The sequence below is a fragment of the Canis lupus genome, chromosome 5 (genome assembly GCF_011100685.1).
Source record: "Canis lupus familiaris isolate Mischka breed German Shepherd chromosome 5, alternate assembly UU_Cfam_GSD_1.0, whole genome shotgun sequence".
Taxonomy (NCBI): domain Eukaryota; kingdom Metazoa; phylum Chordata; class Mammalia; order Carnivora; family Canidae; genus Canis; species Canis lupus.
The window spans coordinates 77,480,619-77,502,082 of NC_049226.1; the positions used below are offsets into that span (position 1 = coordinate 77,480,619).

General features: G+C 39.8%; 1 protein-coding gene across 6 annotated transcripts in view; it reads right to left on the bottom strand.

Annotated features, from left to right (window-relative positions):
* The window catches only part of HYDIN (HYDIN axonemal central pair apparatus protein), a 389,826-nt gene that overhangs the window by 164,243 nt on the left and 204,119 nt on the right, over positions 1-21,464 (bottom strand). For all 6 annotated transcript variants that reach the window (XM_038538390.1, XM_038538392.1, XM_038538391.1 and 3 more), the window contains 4 exons: positions 15,442-15,680; positions 12,407-12,680; positions 10,457-10,600; positions 4,314-4,457 (listed from right to left, as the gene is read on the bottom strand). In XM_038538390.1, the coding sequence (XP_038394318.1) occupies positions 4,314-4,457; positions 10,457-10,600; positions 12,407-12,680; positions 15,442-15,680 (801 nt within the window). The remainder of the gene's footprint in view (positions 1-4,313; positions 4,458-10,456; positions 10,601-12,406; positions 12,681-15,441; positions 15,681-21,464) is intronic.

The following is a 21,464-nucleotide window of genomic DNA, read 5'->3' on the forward strand; positions in this document are numbered from 1 at the left end:
GAGTTGGCTTTTTCAGGAATTGCTTTATTCACAGTTAATCCACAGGAAAGGAACCTCCTGGTTTTACAGAAAGTGCCCCAAGGCAGTTGGGAGGTGTGCACACAGGGATGAGTGTTTTACAGAGCTCTTCCCTCTCCACAGAGTTTTCAGGTTCCGGTATTTAACTGCGTGACTCTGTGACATGATTAGATGGCTTCAGGGGATAAAGCCAATCACCTGACTCAGGCGTCAGAGAGAGGGCAGCTAATCCCATCTGAGAGCAGGGCTGGCCACTGGTACAGGTGGCAGGGTACAATTTAGAACCCATCCTTGCAGAACACACCATGTGCGGCAGAGCTCACTATTGCAATGCCTGGTGTTTAAATATATTTGAAGACTGACTTAAATGTTTCCCCCCTTTTATTGTTTTATAGAAATGATACACATCCACAATAGTTTGCATTATATATAAAACACAAAGAGGAAACTCAACTAAAATGTCACCATATGTTATTTCTCAGAGTTAGCATTTTTTAAACATTAGTGCATACGTAATGGATGGCTAAATACAATTTTTACAAAAATGAAATTAGGCTAATTTACTTTTTTAAATATTTGAGTTTTTCTCAAAAAGAAACACCTTAAAATATTCTTTTTTAAATTAATTAATTAATTAATTAAATTAATTACACACAGAGAGAGGCAGAGACATAGGCAGAGGGAGAAGCAGGCAGGACTTGATCCCAAGACACGGGATCACAACCTGAGCTGAAGGCAGACACTCAACCACTGAGCCACCCAGGTGCCCTTAAAAAAATATTCTTACACAAGAGATATTAATCCTAAAATCATAGACTCTGGAGCCAGACTGCTTGGGTCCAAATCTGACCTCTGCCAGTTACCAGGTCTGTGAATTTGAGCAAAGCTGCTTAGCCTTTCTAGCCTTCAGTTTCTCCATCCATAAAATAGGGGTGATAATAGTCACTTCCTCTTTTTAAGAGGATGAAATAAGTTAATATTTAGGTGATGTGTTCAGAGCAGTGTCTGCCACATGGTGTACAGTATGTAAATGCCAATTACTACTATAATCAATCCCTTTATGATAAAGAAAAACGATGGTCAAGTATTCAGCAGTTTCAAATTTAGACAAGAGTTTATTGATGCCCACCTATAAAAAGGGACAAAATATCAACACATTTCTGTTCTACGTATCTCCCAGTTTTTGTTGGCTATCGTGTTACTTTTTAAAAGTACAGGTTTCAAAATCCTATTCCAAAGTCATCACCACCAAAGTTGTGTAGTCTCAGTTCGATAGCTGAATTGGCTCAGTGCTTCTTACCAATCTTTCCCTTATTGTTTTTTTTTCATTCCTGAATGCCTTATTCGGTTCTTCTCCTCAATGGTTGTATTTCATTGGCAAATTGGTTTTTCAACAAAGTTGTAGGCAAGCTGGGTTCACTGATTCCTGGCATTCTGAGAGTGTCTGTCTGTTGTCTTTATACTCAAAGGACAGCAGCTGGGTTGCTCTTTCTCTCAAAACTCTGTAGCCATTGGTCCATTGTCATCCAGCATTAAGTATTATCTTGGAGAAGTTTGGGGTTAGTCTAAGCTCTTCCCTTGATGGGTCCCTTCTTTACTGCTGAGAGGCCATAGAATTCTTTGGTTATCAGTAAGACCAATAATTTCACTAAGATATGTCTCCCTGTTGAACATTCCATAACATTTTGTCCCAGGAGAAAATGCCTTACTTTAAAAGATCTAAACATCTTATCTGAGACAACTAGTACCCCTCTCCTGAAGTAACCAAGGTTACAAGTGTCTTGCTTGTCCTTGTGGAGATATTATAGGGAAATAAAATCACGTTCACATATGTATTTTTAAATATTTTTATATATACAATAGCATACTGTGCACTTTTGTTCTGAAATTCGCTTTTTTCACTGGGAGAGCACTCTTCAGTGCATATGCAGTTGCCTCATAGCTGAAATATATTCCATCATAAAATTCTGCCAACATTGATTTAACCAATTTGATGGATATTGGCTCCCAATCTTTTGTTGTTGTAACCAATGTTGTAATGAATATCCTTGTCTATATGTTATCTTATATTGCCAAAGGGTAAATTTCTAGCAGTAGAATAACTAGGTCAAAGATTATGGGCATTTAAAAAATTTTGATGGCTATAGCCATATCTGGTGTATACAGCCTTCTGATGTATATTTCCCCAACAATGTGGGAGCACCTGTTTCCACATGCCCTCCCAACACAGAGCACTATCCAATTTTTGCTCTTTGTCAAACTGATAGGAAAAAAAAGTTTCATAGTCATTTTAATTTGCATTTCTTCTAATGTGATTAAAGTTGAGAACGATTTTCATAAATTCAAGAACTGCTTTATTTTTCTTTCCGTGAACTCTGTTCATTTCCTCTACCTGTTTTTCTATTGGGCTGTTGGTATTTTTCCTGTTGATTTGTAGAGACTCTGTATTTTTTTTAACTATATGTATGCTTTTATTAAAGTTACATGCACAAATAATACGGAAGGTCAAATTGTGCTATAAAAGTTATAAGAAGCTATAGTTCCTGACCCAACCTGAGATCCTAAAGATCCAGAGGCTGCCATTTCTCAATGTGTATAGTAGGGCTGGTCTACAGAACAGCTTTGTTGGGTGAAGAGGGGATGATCAGTTGGTGGACATACCCCAGACACCAGGGATTATCCTGGAAGGCTGAAACTCACACTAGAAACATTACATTTCCCCTGACATTTTGATTAATTTATCTAGGGAAAAGTACTTATCTGTAGGTCTTGGGATAAAAGCCAGCTGCTCATATTTTTTGTGTGGCGTCAGGTGGGACAACTATCTAGGGCATGGAATCCCTTTATTTTCAGTGCTCTCCTCGCACCTGTTGTCTCTGAGCTCAGGCTACTTAGGTTGAAAGACTCCCATATCGTTGCAGTTTCTCTGGAGAATTTTCTAGAATGCACGCTTTTGTGCTTTTTTGTCAGTCCATTCCATCTTCATTCTATCTTCTAGAACTTGTTTAAATCTCTCATTATCTAGTTATACCCATTCTTTTCTCCCTTTATTTTATTGTTCTAGGCTTCTTTCCTTCTGAACATTTCTACTTTTAAGGTTTCAGGAGGGACAAGAGAGTAGGTCTAATCTACCACCCAGACTAAGAAAGCTGTTCTTGCCTAAATTTGTATTTTGGAAATGGATTATCACCCATTTTGTTCTCCTCTGCTCTGTGAGTTTAGTCTTCATCTCCACTTTGTTCACTTGTATCTCATCTTTAAGCTCTTTTTAAGACAAGTCATATCATCTATCATTTCTTTGAGACTGTAGAGAACAACATTTATACTTCTGGTCTTCTTTGCGTAGGTTCCCTGGCAGTAGGTTTTTCTTTTATCTCTCCTTCCTTTATGCCTCTGTTAAAAGATCTTAGCTGTTTTTCCCCCCAGCTCAGGCTTGAACAAAACCCATTAAGGGACTGTGGGTGGGGAGGGGGAGGGGAGTGTGGTAGTGCAGTGTACAGCCACCAGTTGGGTACTGTCTGAAACCCTCTCACTGAGCAGCTCTGTCCTCCTTCTCCCCCCACGATCCAGCTCCCTGAGTAAGGCTCACAGCAAATCTCCTTCAGTCATGGGCTCCTTCTGAGATCTCACTGTTGCTGCCTACCCTCCCTTTCTCCTTTATATCACTTCTTCATTAGCTGCCTCCCTAGACTGGGAGGATGTACACAATGGTGTGTGGATATGGTTTCTCCTTCACTCCTTCCCTTCAGCTCTTCAGTACCACTTAACCTTGACCACTTGCCCCATGGCCTGGCCATTCCCACTGGCATCCTCATGCCCAGCAAAGGATCACAGGGGTGATGTTGTAGGGATCAGTCTGGACCCTGAATCAGACTGGTGCCTTGATAAGCTCATAGTCTCCTCCCTCAGCCCGGTTCAGATTTCTTAGTATCTGGAGATGGGATCTTTGGTTTAGGGATTAGGTTTTAGCTATTTCCTTATTGCATAGAGTATGGAGCTTTGGTGGGATTTGAGAAAAGAGAATGAAAAGATCTCTATTACCATTAGTAGGAAGTCACTATTTTCTAAAGATTGCAATGGACAGGAATGAAGGGTTATCATAAGTTCTTACACCAGTAATAATAGTTGATTGACATTGGAATTTATGACATCTTTCTGTAGTGTTTCCTTTTTTGTTTCTTGAATTCTTTCTACTTGCCTGGGCCAAAATTAGGTAGTATACTGGCATTATTCTCTTCCTTGGTCACACACTCAACTCTCGTAGGAGCTTGTTAGGACAGTCCTTGTCAACTCACCTCAGGAGTTAATGGCAGGGGAGATTTATCAGTTTCACAAATAAAGAAGGGTCCGCTGGTTGAGAGTAACACATTCACAGGCAGGGTGGAAATGTTCTTCATGACCAAGGGCTGGTAATCAGGTTCTAGGATGGTGTTAGGCTTCTGCAAAAGAGGAAAAAGGAAACCAAGTTATGGTAAACATAGTAAGCTTTTAGCAACCACAGCCTCATATTCATTGTTAACAGAATTAGCTTTTCCTGCTCTTCCTTGTCATCTGTCTCTCTTTCTCTGTCTTCCCCTAACCCTTGTATAGATTTAGATAATCATTTGGAATTTATGGTGGACTACTGAAAAGGCCAGAAAACACAGATTAGATTTCTTCATCTTCTGTTGCCAGGCTAAAAACACCTATACAAGCCAGGCCTCTCGGTAGTGCTATTACTATAGAAATTTCCAGTCTCATAAAACAAAGTCTAGTAAACTAGAAATATCTTGTAAAAGAACCTGTGCCTGATTATAATAAAGATTATTTTCCTTATACAATATTTTTTCTATGCTTAAAAAAATCACACTTGCAAAAATTTATACATTTATAATATATTGTTATATTGACAAATGCTCATAACTACTTCCTGTAAATATTTTCCTGATAACACTGGGATTTAGAAGCATCTTTTCACTTTCTTAGATGCATCAAATTTAATTTTTCAAATGGAGAATGCATCAGAAATGGATCTTTAGCTGAAAATTTTTCTCATTCTAATTTTGGAGTCCACATTATTTCTTGTGTGCCTTGGAAAGGGGGTCCTTTAATACCAGCAGGAGGCAATCAGCCTCAATCTACTATTTCCAAAGAGAGCCTCCCTCCAATCATTCCCACAACTCTAGCCGGTTTTCACCAGACCTCATCATTTTGATTTGCTTTTTCTCCTTGTTCCAATTTCAGTTAAATCCTTCCAGTTCTATATATTGGTCAGAGTCTGTCTCTGCTTCTTTGTTCAAAACAGTCTTCCTTCTGCTGTGGTTCCTGGCCCTGCCTCTGGCTCTGAGGAGCTTGCAGAACTGGTGCCTGTCATGTCCATGTCAGTTTGGGCTGCTAAAACAAATGTCACAAACTGGCTGGTTTAAATGGCAGACATTTAGGCCTCATAGCTCTGGAGGCTGGGAAGGCCAAAATCAAGGTACCAGCAGATCCAGTGTCCGGCTTCTGATGGCTGTCTTCTCACTGTGTCCTGGCATGACTGAGAGGGAAATCATATCTCTTGTCTCTACTTCTCAGGGCACTAATCCCATTGCTGAAGGCTCTGTCTTCATGACTTCATCACTGCCCAAAGGCCCCACTCCAACCATCACATTAGAGATTAGGAGTTCACTTATGAATTTGGGGAGAGGAGGCACAGACCTAAGCACCTAAGCCTTGCAATAGTTGTACTGTGCTGGTCCCCTGTACGCTCCTCGAGTTCTTTCAGGGGTTCATTCTGGCACTTACTGTGAGATGCCAGGCATTGTTTTCCTCCTTTGAACATGGTAACACACCTACTGAACTCACCTTGTACCTGCAGATGATATACTACGGTTTTGGGGGAAGCAGACTTTTGTGTCATGCAAAGGCTGTCTACCCAGTGACCTTCCTCCAGGCCATTGTGTCACTGCAGGAAGCTTTGAAGCGAAGAAGCCAGACTTGGTTGGTTTTGGCAAGAGGCCATTTAGAGGTTAGCGATGAGAAGGAGTCGATGCACACAAGTCATTCTATTTTAAAATGACCCCTTCTCTCTGGGTTGTTTGTCTCCCCAAATATCATGAGACAGGATTTGCTGCTGGACTTCATGAAGTAAACTGGCTGCTACTTTCAATTGACCTTTTCAATTCCACAGAGATGTGGCTTCGTCTGTGTGGCTTATGAATGGTACCATAGTTATAAAGTAGATCAAATCTGAGAAAAAATCGTCCCGTAGGCAGGGCTGGCATCATTATAGTCTAATGTACTAAATCAGACACGCTGCCTCGAGCCCCAAACGAGACAGGACAGATAATTGGGTGTTATGTCATTAAATCTGAACGTCAACACCGGCAGGCCTCTTGTGCATGGTGGGTAACAAAGTTGCATTTCTTTGTTGTCTCTGATATGGCTTACATGTGAGCAGGAAATAAACGATGAAAACTACAGTAGTTGGACAGATTTTGCAATTATGATATTTGGGGAGAAGGAGAGAAGGGCAAAAACAAACGAACACAGAGTTGTGACAATTTGATTTTTAATTCAGTAAGTTGCTGCCATATTCAAAATATTTGCTCTTTTATTCTAGTGATAAACTCAGAGATTTAAACAAGAAATAAGATGTTAAAAAGCCAACGCTTAAAGATATATATATGTATAAACAGGAACACTATGCACACATTTTTATGAGTGTTTATAGGCTTAGAAAAAAAAGTCTAATAAGAAACCAGGCTGCATATTTAACATACACCGTAATGTCTTGCATAGAACATTCAACATATATTCACTGAATTTTCTCTGAGTAACCAAATTGAGAGGAAATATAATGCCACTGAATTTGGTGCAGCTGTTGCCAATAAATATCTTTCCTGATTACTTTAAGACGAAGATTTAAAAACCAACCAATGAAAATGTGGTAGCTGTAGCAGGAACTCGTGTAGCATTATCTTTTATATGTCTTATGGAGCTTGTCATAGTTAGTTGCCCATCCTGTGGCTGAAATTTATAATCTAATTCTTCAATGTCTAATTCCCCATGAGTCCATTAAGCCAGGTTTTTGCTTTGTCTTGACTGCCATACAATGTAAGTGCTCAAAGACGATCTGTTGGCTTTAAGTGAACTTGTATATCTCACCTCCCCTACTTGATGATAAGCTTATCCATGGTGGATGCTCAATAAATATTTAATATGAACAAAATGTAATGGAATCCATGACCAGAATAAATGGTCTTAAACATTTTCCTGCAAGCCTCCAGGTAATGAAAGGACTCCTGATTATGATTGCCCCATAATCAGTTAGGCACTGCCAAACTTGGTTCATCTGTATGACACCATGTCAGGACTTAGCTTTGATTATGTATGTCCCACAGCACAGAACAATGGCTTACTTAACACTTAGTTTTTCCAGTTGGCTGTGAGGTTCATCTGGGAGGGACTATTCTCACTGTTATATCCCTAGCTCCCAACATAGTGCCTGGTACATGGTAGGCCCTGATAAACAGTCCACTCAGCAGCCGGCATGACTGTTTCAGTGAGTATATCTGACCATGTCACTCTGCTCCCTCCCTAAAGGCCCTCCAAGGCCACCTGGAACAAAACCCAAAGTCAACAACATGCCTTTCAGTCATGCCAAACTCATCTGGCATATGCCCACTTCTCTAGATGGACTTCGTGTCACTCTGGGAACATTCTCTAAGATGGCCCTTCAGTTCTGTATACTCACCAAGCTCTTTCCTAACTCAGGCCCTTTGCATGTGCTGTTCCCTCTGCCTATCATTTTTCTTCCCCTCCCTTGTCACCAACTAACTTCTATCTCTCCTTCAAGTCTCAACTTGAGGCACTTGGTGAAGGAAGCCATTTATGACCACATGTACAAATACAGCCATGTCTCTGAGACATGTACTCACAGCACCTTTTACCACTTCTTCATAGTACTGTTTAGAATTTAATATTAAACAACACAATTTTAATAATTTGTTTGCAGTCTGTAACCTTGACCAGTCTCTTAGCTTTGACTATGTTGGGTTGGTTCCCCAGATTTCCAGCACCAATACAGTCCTCAACTTGGAAGAGACATTCCCTACATGTCTTTTTTTTTTAAGACATATTTATTTATCTGAGAGTGAGCAAGCATGAGGGGGAGGAGAGAGAATCTCAAGTAGACTCCCCACTTAACGCAGAACCTGATGCAGAACTCATTCCCAGGACCCTGAGATCACAACCTGAGCCAAAACCAAGAGTTGGCTGCTTAACCGATTGAGCCACCCAGGCACCCCCCTACATATCTGTTTTGAATGGTACATAATTCTAGGATGGAAGTCTACCTAGGTGTAGGTCACATTCTGCTGTGATGTGTCCCCCACCTCCTCACCATCCTGACCCCCTGCCCTGAGCAGCAGCCCTTCCTAGCTTTCCCCTGTCCTCTGCCTCCTCCATTCATTGCTTGTCCCTAATGGCCTTACAAATTAAATTCATGGGTGTTATAAAATTAAAGCCACATAAATTAAAGAATATGAATCAAACAGTATTAAGTTGATTATTCTCAGGCAGTATTAGGTGATTTGCATGACAACTTAACTTGAATCTCCATTTCCTCACATGTGTGATGGGAATGACAACAGAAGCTACAGCATATATTGTGAGGAAACAACTGGGAAAGTATATGTGAGGAGCACGACTTGTCAGCATATACCAATCAGTAAGTGGTGGCTACTCTTTTTTTTTTCTTTCTTCAAATTTTTATTTAAATTCTAGTTAGTTTAAATAGAGCACAGTATTGGTTTCTGGAGTAGAAGTCATTGGTTCATCACCTACATGCAACACCCAGTGCTCATCACAAGTGCCCTCCTTAATGCCCATCCCCTACCTAGCCCATCTCCCACCCATGCCCCTCCATCAACCCTCAGTTTGTTCTCCATCATTAAGAGTCTCTTATGGTTTGTTTCCTTCTTTCCTTTTCTTCCCCCCTCCCTCCCATATGTTCATCTGTTTTGTTTTTTAAATTTCACATATGAGTGAAATTGTATGGTATTTGTCTTTCTCTGACTAATTTCACTTAGCATTTTATACTCTAGCTCCAGCCATGTCATTGCAAATGGCAAGATTTCATTCTTTTTGATGGCCGAGTAATATTCCATTGTGTGTGTGTGTGTGTGTGTGTGTGTATACAAATTCACCCCTTTGAGTACATGTACCCCTTTGGATCTGTATTTTTGTATCCTTTAGATAAATACCCACAAGTGCAATTTCTGGATCATAGGGTAGTTCTACTGTTAACTTTTTGAGGAACCTCCATACTGTTCTCTAGAGTGGCTGTACCAGTTTACATTCCTACCAACAGTTCAAGAGGGTTCCCCTTTCTCCACATGCTTACCAACACCTGCTGTTGCTTGTGTTGTTATTTTAGGCATTCTGACAGGTGTAAGGTGGTATCTCATTGTGGTTTTGATTTGAATTTCCCTGATGATGAGTGATGTTGAGCATCTTTTCATGTGTCTGTTAGCCATCTGGATGTCTTCTTTGGAAAAGTGTCTACTCATGTCTTTTGCCTATTTCTTAACTGGATTATTATTATTATTTTTTGGAATATTGAGTTGATAAGTTCTTTATAGATTTTGGATACTAACCCTATATCAGATATGCCATTTGCAAAAATCCTCTCCCATTCTGTAGGCTGCCTTTTAGCTTTGTTGATTGTTTCCTTTGTTGTGCAGAAGCTTTTTATCTTGATCAAGTCCCAATATTAATTTTTTCTTTTTTCCTCCTTGCCTCCTATGATGTGTATAGTAAGAAGTTGCTACAGCAGAGGTCAAAGAGGTTGCTATTCTTACTGATTATTACACTTATCAATAATTCTACTCCAACTCCTTCTATATTATGATGTTTATTTAATCTAGGTAGAATAAAAGGATCAACTAAATTGCATTTTCAGGGGCACTTGGGTGGCTCAGTTGATTAAGCATCTACCTTCTGCTTAGGTCATGATCCCAGCGTCCTGGGATTGAACCCTGCATTGGACTCTCTGCTCAGTGGGGAGTCTGCTTCTCCCTCTCCCTCTGCCCCTACCCCTGCTCTAGCGCTCTCTCTTACTCTCTGTCTCAAATAAATAAATAATGTAATATAATATATATATAGTATAACAAATCTTTAAAAAAAATAAAAATAAATAAAATGCATTTTCAGTGCACTGGAATTCCCTTACACTTACTTTGTTCTTAAAATCAGGAATGATCGAAGTAGAATTTCCATAACAATTTACATTTCAGAGGAATGTAGGTTTAGATTCAGAAGTTTTAGTTGAATGTGTATTAACCTCTGAAACTTAAAAAACATTGGCTGGGTGTGGGTGTAACAGGCTTCCCATTAATTTAGCTTCCAAACTGAAAATATGAACATGCTGACCCCTACTCGGAGCACCTACCCCAAGGCCCCAAGTCCCACTTACCTTTTCCAGTCGGTATATGAGCTGCTTGGTAGACAGCTGGATAAGTGGCGCTATAAACTCACAGATGATATTCACAGTCATCACTAAGCTCTTCCCCTTTTGTGCCCCGATAATGGCATGGCACACCAGCTTTTCTTTGACTACCTGTAAATGAGATACACTGGCACTTTTGGAACAACCAGAGCTCAGAAAGCTTAATTCTCAACCATCTGCAAGTCAATTCTCCACTACCCACCTGGAGACATGAGGGAAAAAAGGTACATTTTTCTGAATAGTGCATTTCAGAGATTGCTCTCTGTCAGACTATTATTGGGTCTTATTGGTTGACTATGTCCTGGATGGATCCTGTGTTTGTTTCTGACCACTCCTGAGGACACAATTGATTTACATTCAGTTCAACCTGTATGATGCACCAGGACTATTAGGGACTGGAGATACAAAACAGTGGCAGACAGAGCAAGTAAAATCCTTCCTGGGCTTCTAGTTCAATGGTAGATACATGATTTCTTATCAAGCTGGCCAGGAGCTATGGCTAGAAAAATTTTGCCTTTCAATCTTGAATATTTAAAAATCATGCTATAGAAACATATTTCTTTGGACCCAAGAGGCCCAGATTTTCATAAGTACAAAGGGCCTAGAGTGAAGTGATATCATGAATAGCTTATATTGAGGAGTACTCAGGCTTTGGATGTTAATGAATTCAAGTCCCTTCTCAATTATGTACTACAACAGGGAAGAACATTCAGGGAAGCTTTTAGAAATCTCAAACTGAATTTAGAAACCCAGCTGCTCAGATTTAATGCCTTTAAAGATATGATCGGCTATTGATAACAACATTGTAAATGCGCTCCTGCAACAGGCTGCCAGTGTCTTGAGATGAGGGGCTGCATTCTATTTGTCTCTGCATCCTCAGTGCCTAGCACAGTGTTTGTTATATGGCACATACTCAGTAAAAGTTGGCTGAATCCCTGAATCACAGAAAGAAAGGGCACATTATTTACTCTGTATGAGAAATGACCTTTTTGGTTTTGCTTTTGCACTGAGGATGTGTTTTGCCTAAAAATGCTCTGTGAAGAAAGTAAAGGAAATCAAGTACAATCAGTGACCCTAGAGGAGCTAAGGCAAGGGGACAGGCTTTCCCTGGGAAAACAGGGAGACAAATTTCTATCATTTCCTATTTCATGCGGAAAAAGTTCAGTACCACCTCCTACTTCAGTGACAGCAGCAGGAGCTCAAGCATGATTATTTCTCATTCATAAAGTCTGCATTTGTGAGGCAGAAGAGGCTCAGGAATGATTTAGGAAGTTTCTTTTATTTATTTATTTTTTTGATGGTTTCCCATTTCCATGAGGGAATAGAAATAAATAGACAATAATTTGGAACTGCTTAAATGTTTAAAGAAAAATAGTGATGATATAAATATGAGCAGGATATCAGAGTTGCTGAACGATAACTCAGTTTTTTTAATTGACACATAAAAAGATGATGGTTATAAATAGGAAGATGTTGTGTCAGGTTGAGAGGGAAGGGTCCAAGGATGTTCCAATCTCTGGATAGCAGATGCATCTGAAAGTGTCTATAAAAACATCCTTTTTTGAACAAATATGAAATTAATATCACTAATTGTTAAGAGGAGGCTTAGCTTTGGCTGAATGTTGGATGTCCCTCTGCCAGAGACTTGCTGGCTGGTCCCTTCTGACCCTGGGGATGAGAACCTACTTGAAATGGTATTTTAAGGTTGGGTTCATGGTAGCTGTAGGAACAAACAGAAAACTGAGCAGAGCTGAACCCTGAAAGCAATGGGTGCTGCCATGGTAACTCCGTGCTGTGTGAAAACCATGAGAAACCATGTCCTTTCTTCAGATAAATGTCAAAGGACTCTCCTAAGAAATAGATAGAGCAAAGATTTATTTAGGAGAAAAACAGCTTCTGAATGTGCTGTCCTCTTACCCTGGGAGTAGCAGAATAGCCTTCGAGTATCACATCGATGGTCTGGTTTGGGTACAGCTCCATCCTGACAGGGTGGAGCTGAAACACTGGACTCTGGGGAGCCCTGGGCTCCTGGGAGTCCTGGGGTTGGGGCTGGTTCTTAACAAGTCCCTTCTTAGCCAAGCCCTTCTTGCTCAGCTTGTCCTGGGGATGGAAATCTTCATTCATCCAGAACAGCTGTTGGACCCGACGTCCCTTGTTGGTCAACTTGAAGCGGTAATAATAGGTGTCCAGGCTGGAAAAGAGGAGGCAGGGATTGAGAGAACTCAACTTTGGGGTGTTCTGTTCAGCTCTATACATGTGGGATTTACTCCTCTGAAAGTATTTAAAAAGTGAGCAATGAAATAGACATTATTTTTAAAAATTTAGGAAGGCCAAACGCTACAAGGAACCACCACAGTAATGGGACAAGGTCATATCTCCTCATGGGGTCCACAGACTCAAGTCTGGCACCTGGGTTTGATCTCTGAGTTGCCATCACTAGGGAAGGGGCTCAGAACACAGACAGAGTACATGTGAAAACCACTCTAATTTATAAGAAATGATTCTGAAGCCTGAAAGGAAAGCAAAATACCTACTGGAGGAGAAACATATTTCAACATGTTTTGAGCAAATTTCTACTGATTGAGGAAAATATGATGAGCTCAACTTTAAGGGTACTTCGAAGAGAAACCACACATACCCACCAAGCCCAACCAAAGCTCATGGGGACTGTACCATGGGCCAGAACATCAGCTGGATTGGTCATTTTTCTCAGAGTAGGGCTTTAAAAATGCTATTTCATTCATTAATTCATTTGTTTATTTGTTCATCTAGTCCATAAATATTTACTAAGAACCTCTTGATTGTCTGGCTCTTTGTGAGACACTGGTATTTCTAAGATCTTGGCGGTGGCTCAAATGTGATTTTGTCTGGGATTTTTTTTTAACTGATTTTTAAGCTTAAGATTTTTTTTTTTTCCTAGGGAGAAAATTCATCTCAGGACTATTTTTTATTTTTAAAATGTTATCAGGCTTTGAGATTTCATCCCCGCTGTTCCTCATGAGAAATAGCATCATATCTAATAAGTAAGTTGAAGCTTCAGATAAATAATGAGTATTTACCAACCAGCAGATGTAACCATTTCTATCTAAATATGCATTCACAGGGCGTGCTCACTGGAGTAGTTTGACTTCATGGCTAAGTCCAGGCTTTAGGGAAATAATAATATAAACTGTTTATAAAGAAGGCAATGTCACTGTCACTTATACATAGTGTATCTTTCAATCATCACAGCAACCCAGTCACAAGAAGTCTATTGTCTCTCATTTTATAGATAAATAAATAGAAACTCTGAAAATTTAAGGGAGTTGCCCAAAAACATGCAATCAGAAAAGGTGGCATATCTGTATTTCTTTAGGCCCTTACGTTAAAAAAGTTGGCAAACTTTTTCTGTAGAAGGATGAATAATAAATACTTCATATTTCTTGGGCCATGCAGTCTGTCACAACTACTCAGCTCTCCATGGTAGTGTGAAAGAAGCCACAGAAAATGTCTGTATAAGAATGGGCATGGCTGTGTTCCAATAAAGCTTTATTTATAGAAAGAGGCAGTGGGCTGCAGTTTGCCCAGCCCTGCTTTTGATGATTCTCCTGGAGATTGCTGGCATCATGATTTTATGGCAAAAAGAATAACTGCAGGGTTTGTCCAGAGGAGAAATTGGCAGCTAAAAGCTGTGGTTTGCTTCTACATTCATAGAAAACTATTAGCGTATCCTCCATTTCTAGGCAAGTGTCAGAAAATCCTTTGGGGCTATTTGACACTATTTGTAGACTATGGAGAACATGTAATTAAGTCTGGCTTGCCGTATATTGTTTTCTATAATTATATTTGAGTGCACTTAACAAGGGATTTGGAAATAGAAGCATGGTATGCCATGACAAATGCCCTAGCTTATGACCAATAGATGGGTGGAGAAGAGCATTTTCATATCTAGTTGACTTACAAAAACTGTAATTGGATGCTTCTCTGAAAACACATGCAATTCCAACTATCTGACACACCTGTTACTTAAAGCCTATTGGTTAATGTATTTTCAAGAAAACATCATGTGTTGTAAATGGAGCAGAGGGAAGGAGGTGTGGATGGGCTTTTGGGGAGGGCTTCTCACTGATTTTTATCAGGAACATCTTCCTAAGTATAGTGTGTCCATCTTGGTGTCAAGGCTTGTTACACCAGAAGGCAGGAGCATCCCTCTGAGATCTATTCACAGTGTTGCAACAGATAAGCCAAATTCAACTGGCCCCTGAGAGTTGACTAGTGGCAGCCATGTGACTCTTCTGAGGAACCAGGAGTAAACCCCCATATATATCCTCCACTTTTAGCATTCAGATTTCATACATTTTCAGAGCCTCATTTAGACTGTTCTGCTCAAAGATATCTATACTGTACCACCTTTTCTTTAAATATTGAGATTCTTTAGCTTTTCATGTGGAGTCAATTGCAACCATCTCAAATGTTGAAGCTTTGGTAGGGAGACAGACAAGCAGAGGACATAATACCAAAAAATGTACTGACCTTGCAATACCTGATAATAAACAATACATTTTTAACCTGCTAAGTTATACTCTACTTAGGTCACCACCAAGGTGCATCTGTACTTTCTACATTCATGGAGAGGAATTAGCAGTACACTGGAATTAAAGAGGAGAAATCATGGTTGAGATTCTAAATTTGTTACAAAGAAGCCACTGCCTGTTTGGGGAAAAAATGCACTTCTATAAGTTTCTTCTCTAGTGTGGAGGGACACAGTTTGGAGGACTCCACTACCCTGTGCCTAGTAAATGTCTTCTTGGGGCTGATGTACCCATTTGAAGGGAAAATGAAGACAATAAAAGGGAGATGATGCTGAAGACGCAAGTTCTATTTACTAAAAATAATTTCTCAAAGTAGAGGTGATGCTCAGTGAATGCAACATCTGTAGTGTCTAGAAGAATCAGCCCAGGATGTCTCCCTACCTAAAACGTGCTCCCAAGTTGAGTTCTGGAGCAAAGGGCTTATCTGAGACAATGGTGGAGCCAATTCCTGAAGCCTGGACAGGGATTCGGTAAGTGTTGCTATTCTCTATATCCAAAATGACCGTGTCTTTAAATGTCAGTATGTCGTTCAGTTTTGCTGTCAGGGTCAGCTGAACATTGGTCTCCGGGGGAACCATGCCTTCTTTGGGTTCAATCATCCACAGAGACTTTTTGTGTGCCTGCAACACAAGACCACAAGTTAAGAGCAAAGATATTCTTGGCTTTTCATTCTGCACATGTCAAAGTCCTCTACACTTCAAATGGCTGGCACTGCAGAACTCCACATCAGAGACAAACATTGTTTTTTTGAATCAAAGCAGCTGGGTGTTTTTTGGCTTTTCTTTTTTCCAAAAAGCAATCTGATTCTGAAAAGCAAACCTACAATTCTACTTTTGAATGCTCTGCGAAGATTCTTTACATCTCTTTCTCAGGATGACAGTCCAGTTCTCCAACAAGAATATACTAATGATCTACTCTAATCTACAAATTCTGGGATACCAACAGGAGATACAACATCCTTCCTGGAATTTGTAATTTTTAAAACAAATGTTTTTCAAGGGCACAGTTTCTATGGTGTTATAGTGAGGATGAACAGCTCTCATTAATAAACACAATACAAGAAGTCTTGATTTGTTATTTCATAATAATCAATGGAACTTTGTTTGCTAAAATGCCAAATTTATTTTGAAATATATGACAGGACTAAATTATAGAGTTAGAAATGATATAGCTCATTCTTCCTTCCCTTAGGTCTTTGGTCAAATGATACTTCTCAATGAAGCCTACTCTGCCTATCACATTTTAAATTGTAAACCTGCAGTAAATTGTAAACCTTCAGTAGTCCCGATCCCTTTTACCCTGTTCTATTTTTCTTTCCCTTAGCACTTACCGTCTTTATCATGTCTGTTTGTCTCCTTGTGCTAGGATATAAGTTCTCCATAGAAGGGATGTTTATGTTTTCTGTTCTTGTTGTTGCTCACTGATATAACTCCCAGTACCTATAACTATGTCTGGTGCATAGTAGGTACTTAATAAATATTTTATAAATGAATTAATGTATTTGCCTTTGATGCAGGAAAACTCAATTTTCTTTTTTTTTTAAAGATTTTATTTATTTATTTATTTATTTATTTATTTATTTATTTATTTATTAGAGACACACAGAGAGAGGCAGAGACATCGGCAGAGACAAAGGCAGAGGCTCTGCAGGGAGCCTGAGGCAGGACTCAATCCCAGGATCCCAGGATCATGACCTGAGCCAAGGGCAGATGCTCAACCACTGAGCCACCCAGGTGCCCCATTTTGGATGTTTTGAGCTATCTTCCCATTCACTAATTCTTTCTTCACTGTGTGCAAGTCACTTTTAAACACATCTATTATGTTCTTGCCTTTACATGTAAACAATGAAAATGTGAGTCAGAGGAGGCTGGGGTAAAGGTGCTTCAGGAAACCTAAAGAATGAGATGCTTCTCCAAAGCAGAAGATACTGAAATCTTTTGGTTGTGACGTGATTAGCTTGCAGCATCAGAGCGTTCTAGACCCTGACATCCAGATGGCCAAGAAGAGAAGAAAGAGGGTGGAGGGCTACATGCTGAAACTTTATGTACCAACCCTGGCAGTGTTACACATAATTTCTGCCACTTCCACTGTCCAGAACTCAGTCACATGGCCATGCTTAACTGCAAATAAGGCTGAGAAATGTCATCTGGCTCTGAGTCCAAGAGTAAAAGGGAATGAATGGGTGTGGTAAATCACTAGCTGTCTGCTGCTAAAGTCATGCTGATGGTTAAGTCTACTGGCAGATCCTTAGGGTCTTCCCCCAACTGCCCTGGATCTCAGTTGGAAGGTAAAGAATCTACTCCATTCAAACACAGAAGTGAGCACCTAACTTGGCATTTCAATTTCTTTGGGAATTGCAGGCCTGGAGTTCATATCTATCTGCTGTTAGGACAAATGGGGGCAGCTAAAAGAGAAAATAAAGTTCTAAGCCAGATCATCTCAGCTGTTGGCCCCAAATTAGTGGCCTTGGAGCACTCTACATAGTTTTACTCATCTATGAGACTCAGCTTACAATTAAAACATAAATCAATGCCATTTTTGTCCTTTTATCAGAAAGCAAAAGCCTTTCAGAAGAGGTTCTGTCAATGTCATCTCTTTGTTATAACCATTTATTTTTCCTCTGCTAGCCAATAGCACACAGGTCAATCCTCTGTTCACAATGAAGATAGGATGTCACCAGCATAAGTGCTATTTCAAGTCAGGGGACATTAGTTTTCAATGGATGGGTACTATTTCTATTCTGATTCCTGCTGACACAGGTTGGCTGCCCTGGAAAGAAGATACAAAGTTGCTCTCCAGGGCTGAATTGGTGAGTTTTCTTTTTGATGAAGCTTATTAATCAATGTTTGGCATAAAAACAGGCAACAAAGTATATCACAGAAACCACGAACAAGGCACATTGTTCGTTAAGTTTTAAAGTCAAGTTTTAAAGTGCTCTTACACCCTTGTGTCTTTTTTGCTATTTGACTTTAAGGGATGTCCTTTGCTACTAGGAAGGACTTGGCACATCTGACATTTTCTGTTATTATATGGCAGATCTGATGGAAGAAGGAATGGATGAATGATGATCATCATAGCTATGGAGGGCACTCTACAACCTTTCAAAACTACAATAGAGTAAGACAACAATGGAGGGAAATAGGTTAGGAAGGAGGGCTCTGAAGAAAAAGGGATGTGAGCTTGAGTCCCAGTCACAGGGCTTTCCAACTCTTGGATCTTGGGTGTGTTACTTAACCATGTCCAGGCTCCCTGTTCTCATCTGGAGCTTGTGACACTGCTGTACCTTCTGCAAGGATTATGGTGATGCTTCAGTGAGGTGATGCATGTGAAACTCAGAGCAGTGTCTGACAAATAGTAAGTCCTCATAAATTATGGCCACTGTCATCATTTCACCAAAATATGAAATGCCCCACATGACACATAATTATAGGCTCAATATTTGCAAAAAATAGTAGATTACAAAACTGAGAAAATAAAGATGGATGCTAAGAAAGCATATAAGAGACACTACTCTTGCCAGAAGAGAAGCAGCCTATTAGAGTTTTTGATAGGTAGAATTATAAGGTGGCTCCCAAGATGTCTATCTCCTGGTGTACTGGTATCTTCTCCCAGTTATTTAATTAAACATGAATTTAGGTGCTACTGTGAAGGAATTTTGCAGATGGAATTAAGGTCCTAGTCTATTGATTTTAAGCTGGGGAGATTATCCTTGCTGGATCAGATGAGCCCTTAGAAGGGACTGGGCTTACTCTATAAGACAGTATGGAGGTGCCTCAAAAAGTTAAAAATACAACTATCCTATGACCCAGTAATTGCACTATTAGGTATACAAACAGTGATTTGAGGAAATGCACCCCAACGTTATAGTAAAAATGTCCACAATAGCCAAAGTATGGAAAGAGCCCAGATGTCCATCAACAGATTAATGGATAAAGAAGATGTGGTACATATATATATAATGGAATATTACCCAGCCATCAAAAAGAATGAAATATTGTCATTCGCAACGATGTGAATGAAATTAGGGGGTATAATGCTAAGTGAAATAAGTCAGTCAGAGAAAGACAAATATCATGTGATTTCACTCTTATGTGGAATTTAAGAAACAAAACAAATGAACATAGGGGAAGGGAAAAAAGAATAAGATGAAAACAGAGAGGGAGACAAACCATAAGAGACTCTTTAGAAAACAAATTGAGGGTTGCTGGAGAAGAGGAGCTGGGGGAGGGTAACTGAGTGATGGGCATTAGGAAGGGCACATGATGTACTGAGCACTGGGTGTTAAATGCAACTGATGAATCACTAAATTACCTCTGAAACAAAACAAAAAACAAAACAAACAAAGGTGGGGAGACTATCCTTGGTGGATCAGATGAACCCTTAGGGTATCACATATTTGTTCCAAGAATGATAAAAATGAGCTTTCCTAATCCTTCCATCAACATGTCAGCAACAGCTGCCTCTGTGTTTTTTTTTTTTTTTTCCTGTAAATTGGGGGTAAAAAGCTCAAGTCATTAGAGCTGCCCATGAACAACATGTACAGAAGGTTAGTTCATGCGTGTACGCAGGACTGTGAAAGATGGAAAGATAGTGATCTGCTGCAATTCTGAATTCCATGCCCACTGGTGATAAGCGTGACACCCTGAGGCTTCAATGTCTGAAGGTAACATTTGCTTTTTATTTGATAATAGCACATCAGCGCCCTTCTTAGGCAGCACTCAGCTCCCAAGGTAATACAGTCAGAGCTTTTATAACTTTCTTTATGGTATATTTGATATTTGCCATGAAAGACAGAAGTGATTGCTAGTGTTTGCACATGTCAGTTCAACAATAAATGAGAGTGAATATATGCGGGCAAGACCTCCTCTTCCATAGTGCTAATGACCATGGAGAAATGCTGTGCATTTTCTTCAAAATGACTTGTTTGCCAGTTGGAATCTGCAAGAATTTCCTTCCATGGAATTAGAAGACACAAATAACAACAGGAACCAATGTGCAGAGCCAGGGATTTCTTTGGATTAATACTATCATCTCAGCAGACGATCAATTCTTTGTGGAACAAGAACAATGAACAGTCCCTGAGGCCTTTCTCCCTTTCCTCTACTAAATGGTATCTCCACTCATTTGATTCTTTTCCCTGAAGTGAGTCACTTTGCTACTTAAAGTAATTAACTGAGAATTAGGAAATGAAGTAGGAAAGAAATGATGCCCTCCATTGGTGGAGGGCAATGTTTAATAAAAGAGTGGGCTTTGAAGTCACATGACTGGGTGGTCAACTGTGGATTCTGCCATTTGTAGCCAGGTGATCCAGGATTAATTTTAAAATCTATTTCAGTTTCCTCGGCTGTTAAATGTGCTGGTTGAAGATGAAATAAATTAGGTGCCAAGCATCTAGCACTTTGTCTACCATAGAGTAAGTGCTCAATAAATGGGGGGTATTATTAATGTTATCTATCAAAACTTCACATCCAGTTCTTCCTGCTTCTGCCCTCCCCAATCTACTTTAGTGACAGGTTCTTCTTCACAAGCCTGATCCTGTTTGTCTCCTGCTGAAGATACTGGAGGGCCCTCCAAGGTCTAGACCAGTGGTATTGAATGCTTTATCACCTTTGAGAATGCTATGGAACCCTACCACAGAAAATGCACACACACAAACACACACACACACACACACCAAACTTTACATATACTTTCCAGGATGTATGGTGGATATTTGTCACTTTTTCTGTTTGAAACATGGCAGCCTGTAATCAAGACTGGTATACCAGACAGAAGCCTTTGGTCTGGAGAATCTATTCCAAATTCTTTGGAAGAGGGCCCTGATGCATTTTTCCAGGTTTACTTCCTAGGCACTGTCAATTTCCAACATGCACCCTTGGCTTCAGCCATATCAGCTTACTTAACCCTTCCCAAGTTTACTATACATCATCACTGTACTGGACTGTACTATCACTGTACTTAGCTACGCTCTGGAATCATATAACCCATTTCCCTAGTTTCCTCCTCCTTATCCTTCAAGTCTCCACTCAAATGTTTTACGTAAGAATGTTTTAAGTTTTATAGAAGAATTAATCACTTCCTCCCCTGTGGTTACATATCATTATCTTACCAGTAAGCCAAAGAAACACTAACAACATCTCTTTTTTATCTGCCAGATTTGGCAAAAACAAACAAAATGCTGGCAAGGGTCTGGGAGAGGGTGACATTCTTCAACACTACGGGGGGCAGGACATAAATTGATATAAATTTTCTGGGAGATAATTTCCTAAGATATATTAAGACTTTTAGTTTTGTTTGTGCCATATGACCCCTCAAATGCATTTCTAGAAGTCTAGTCTAAGGAAACAGTGAGGAATGTGATCAGCAATTAGGACAGGAACACTGTTTACAGCCGTGTAAACCTG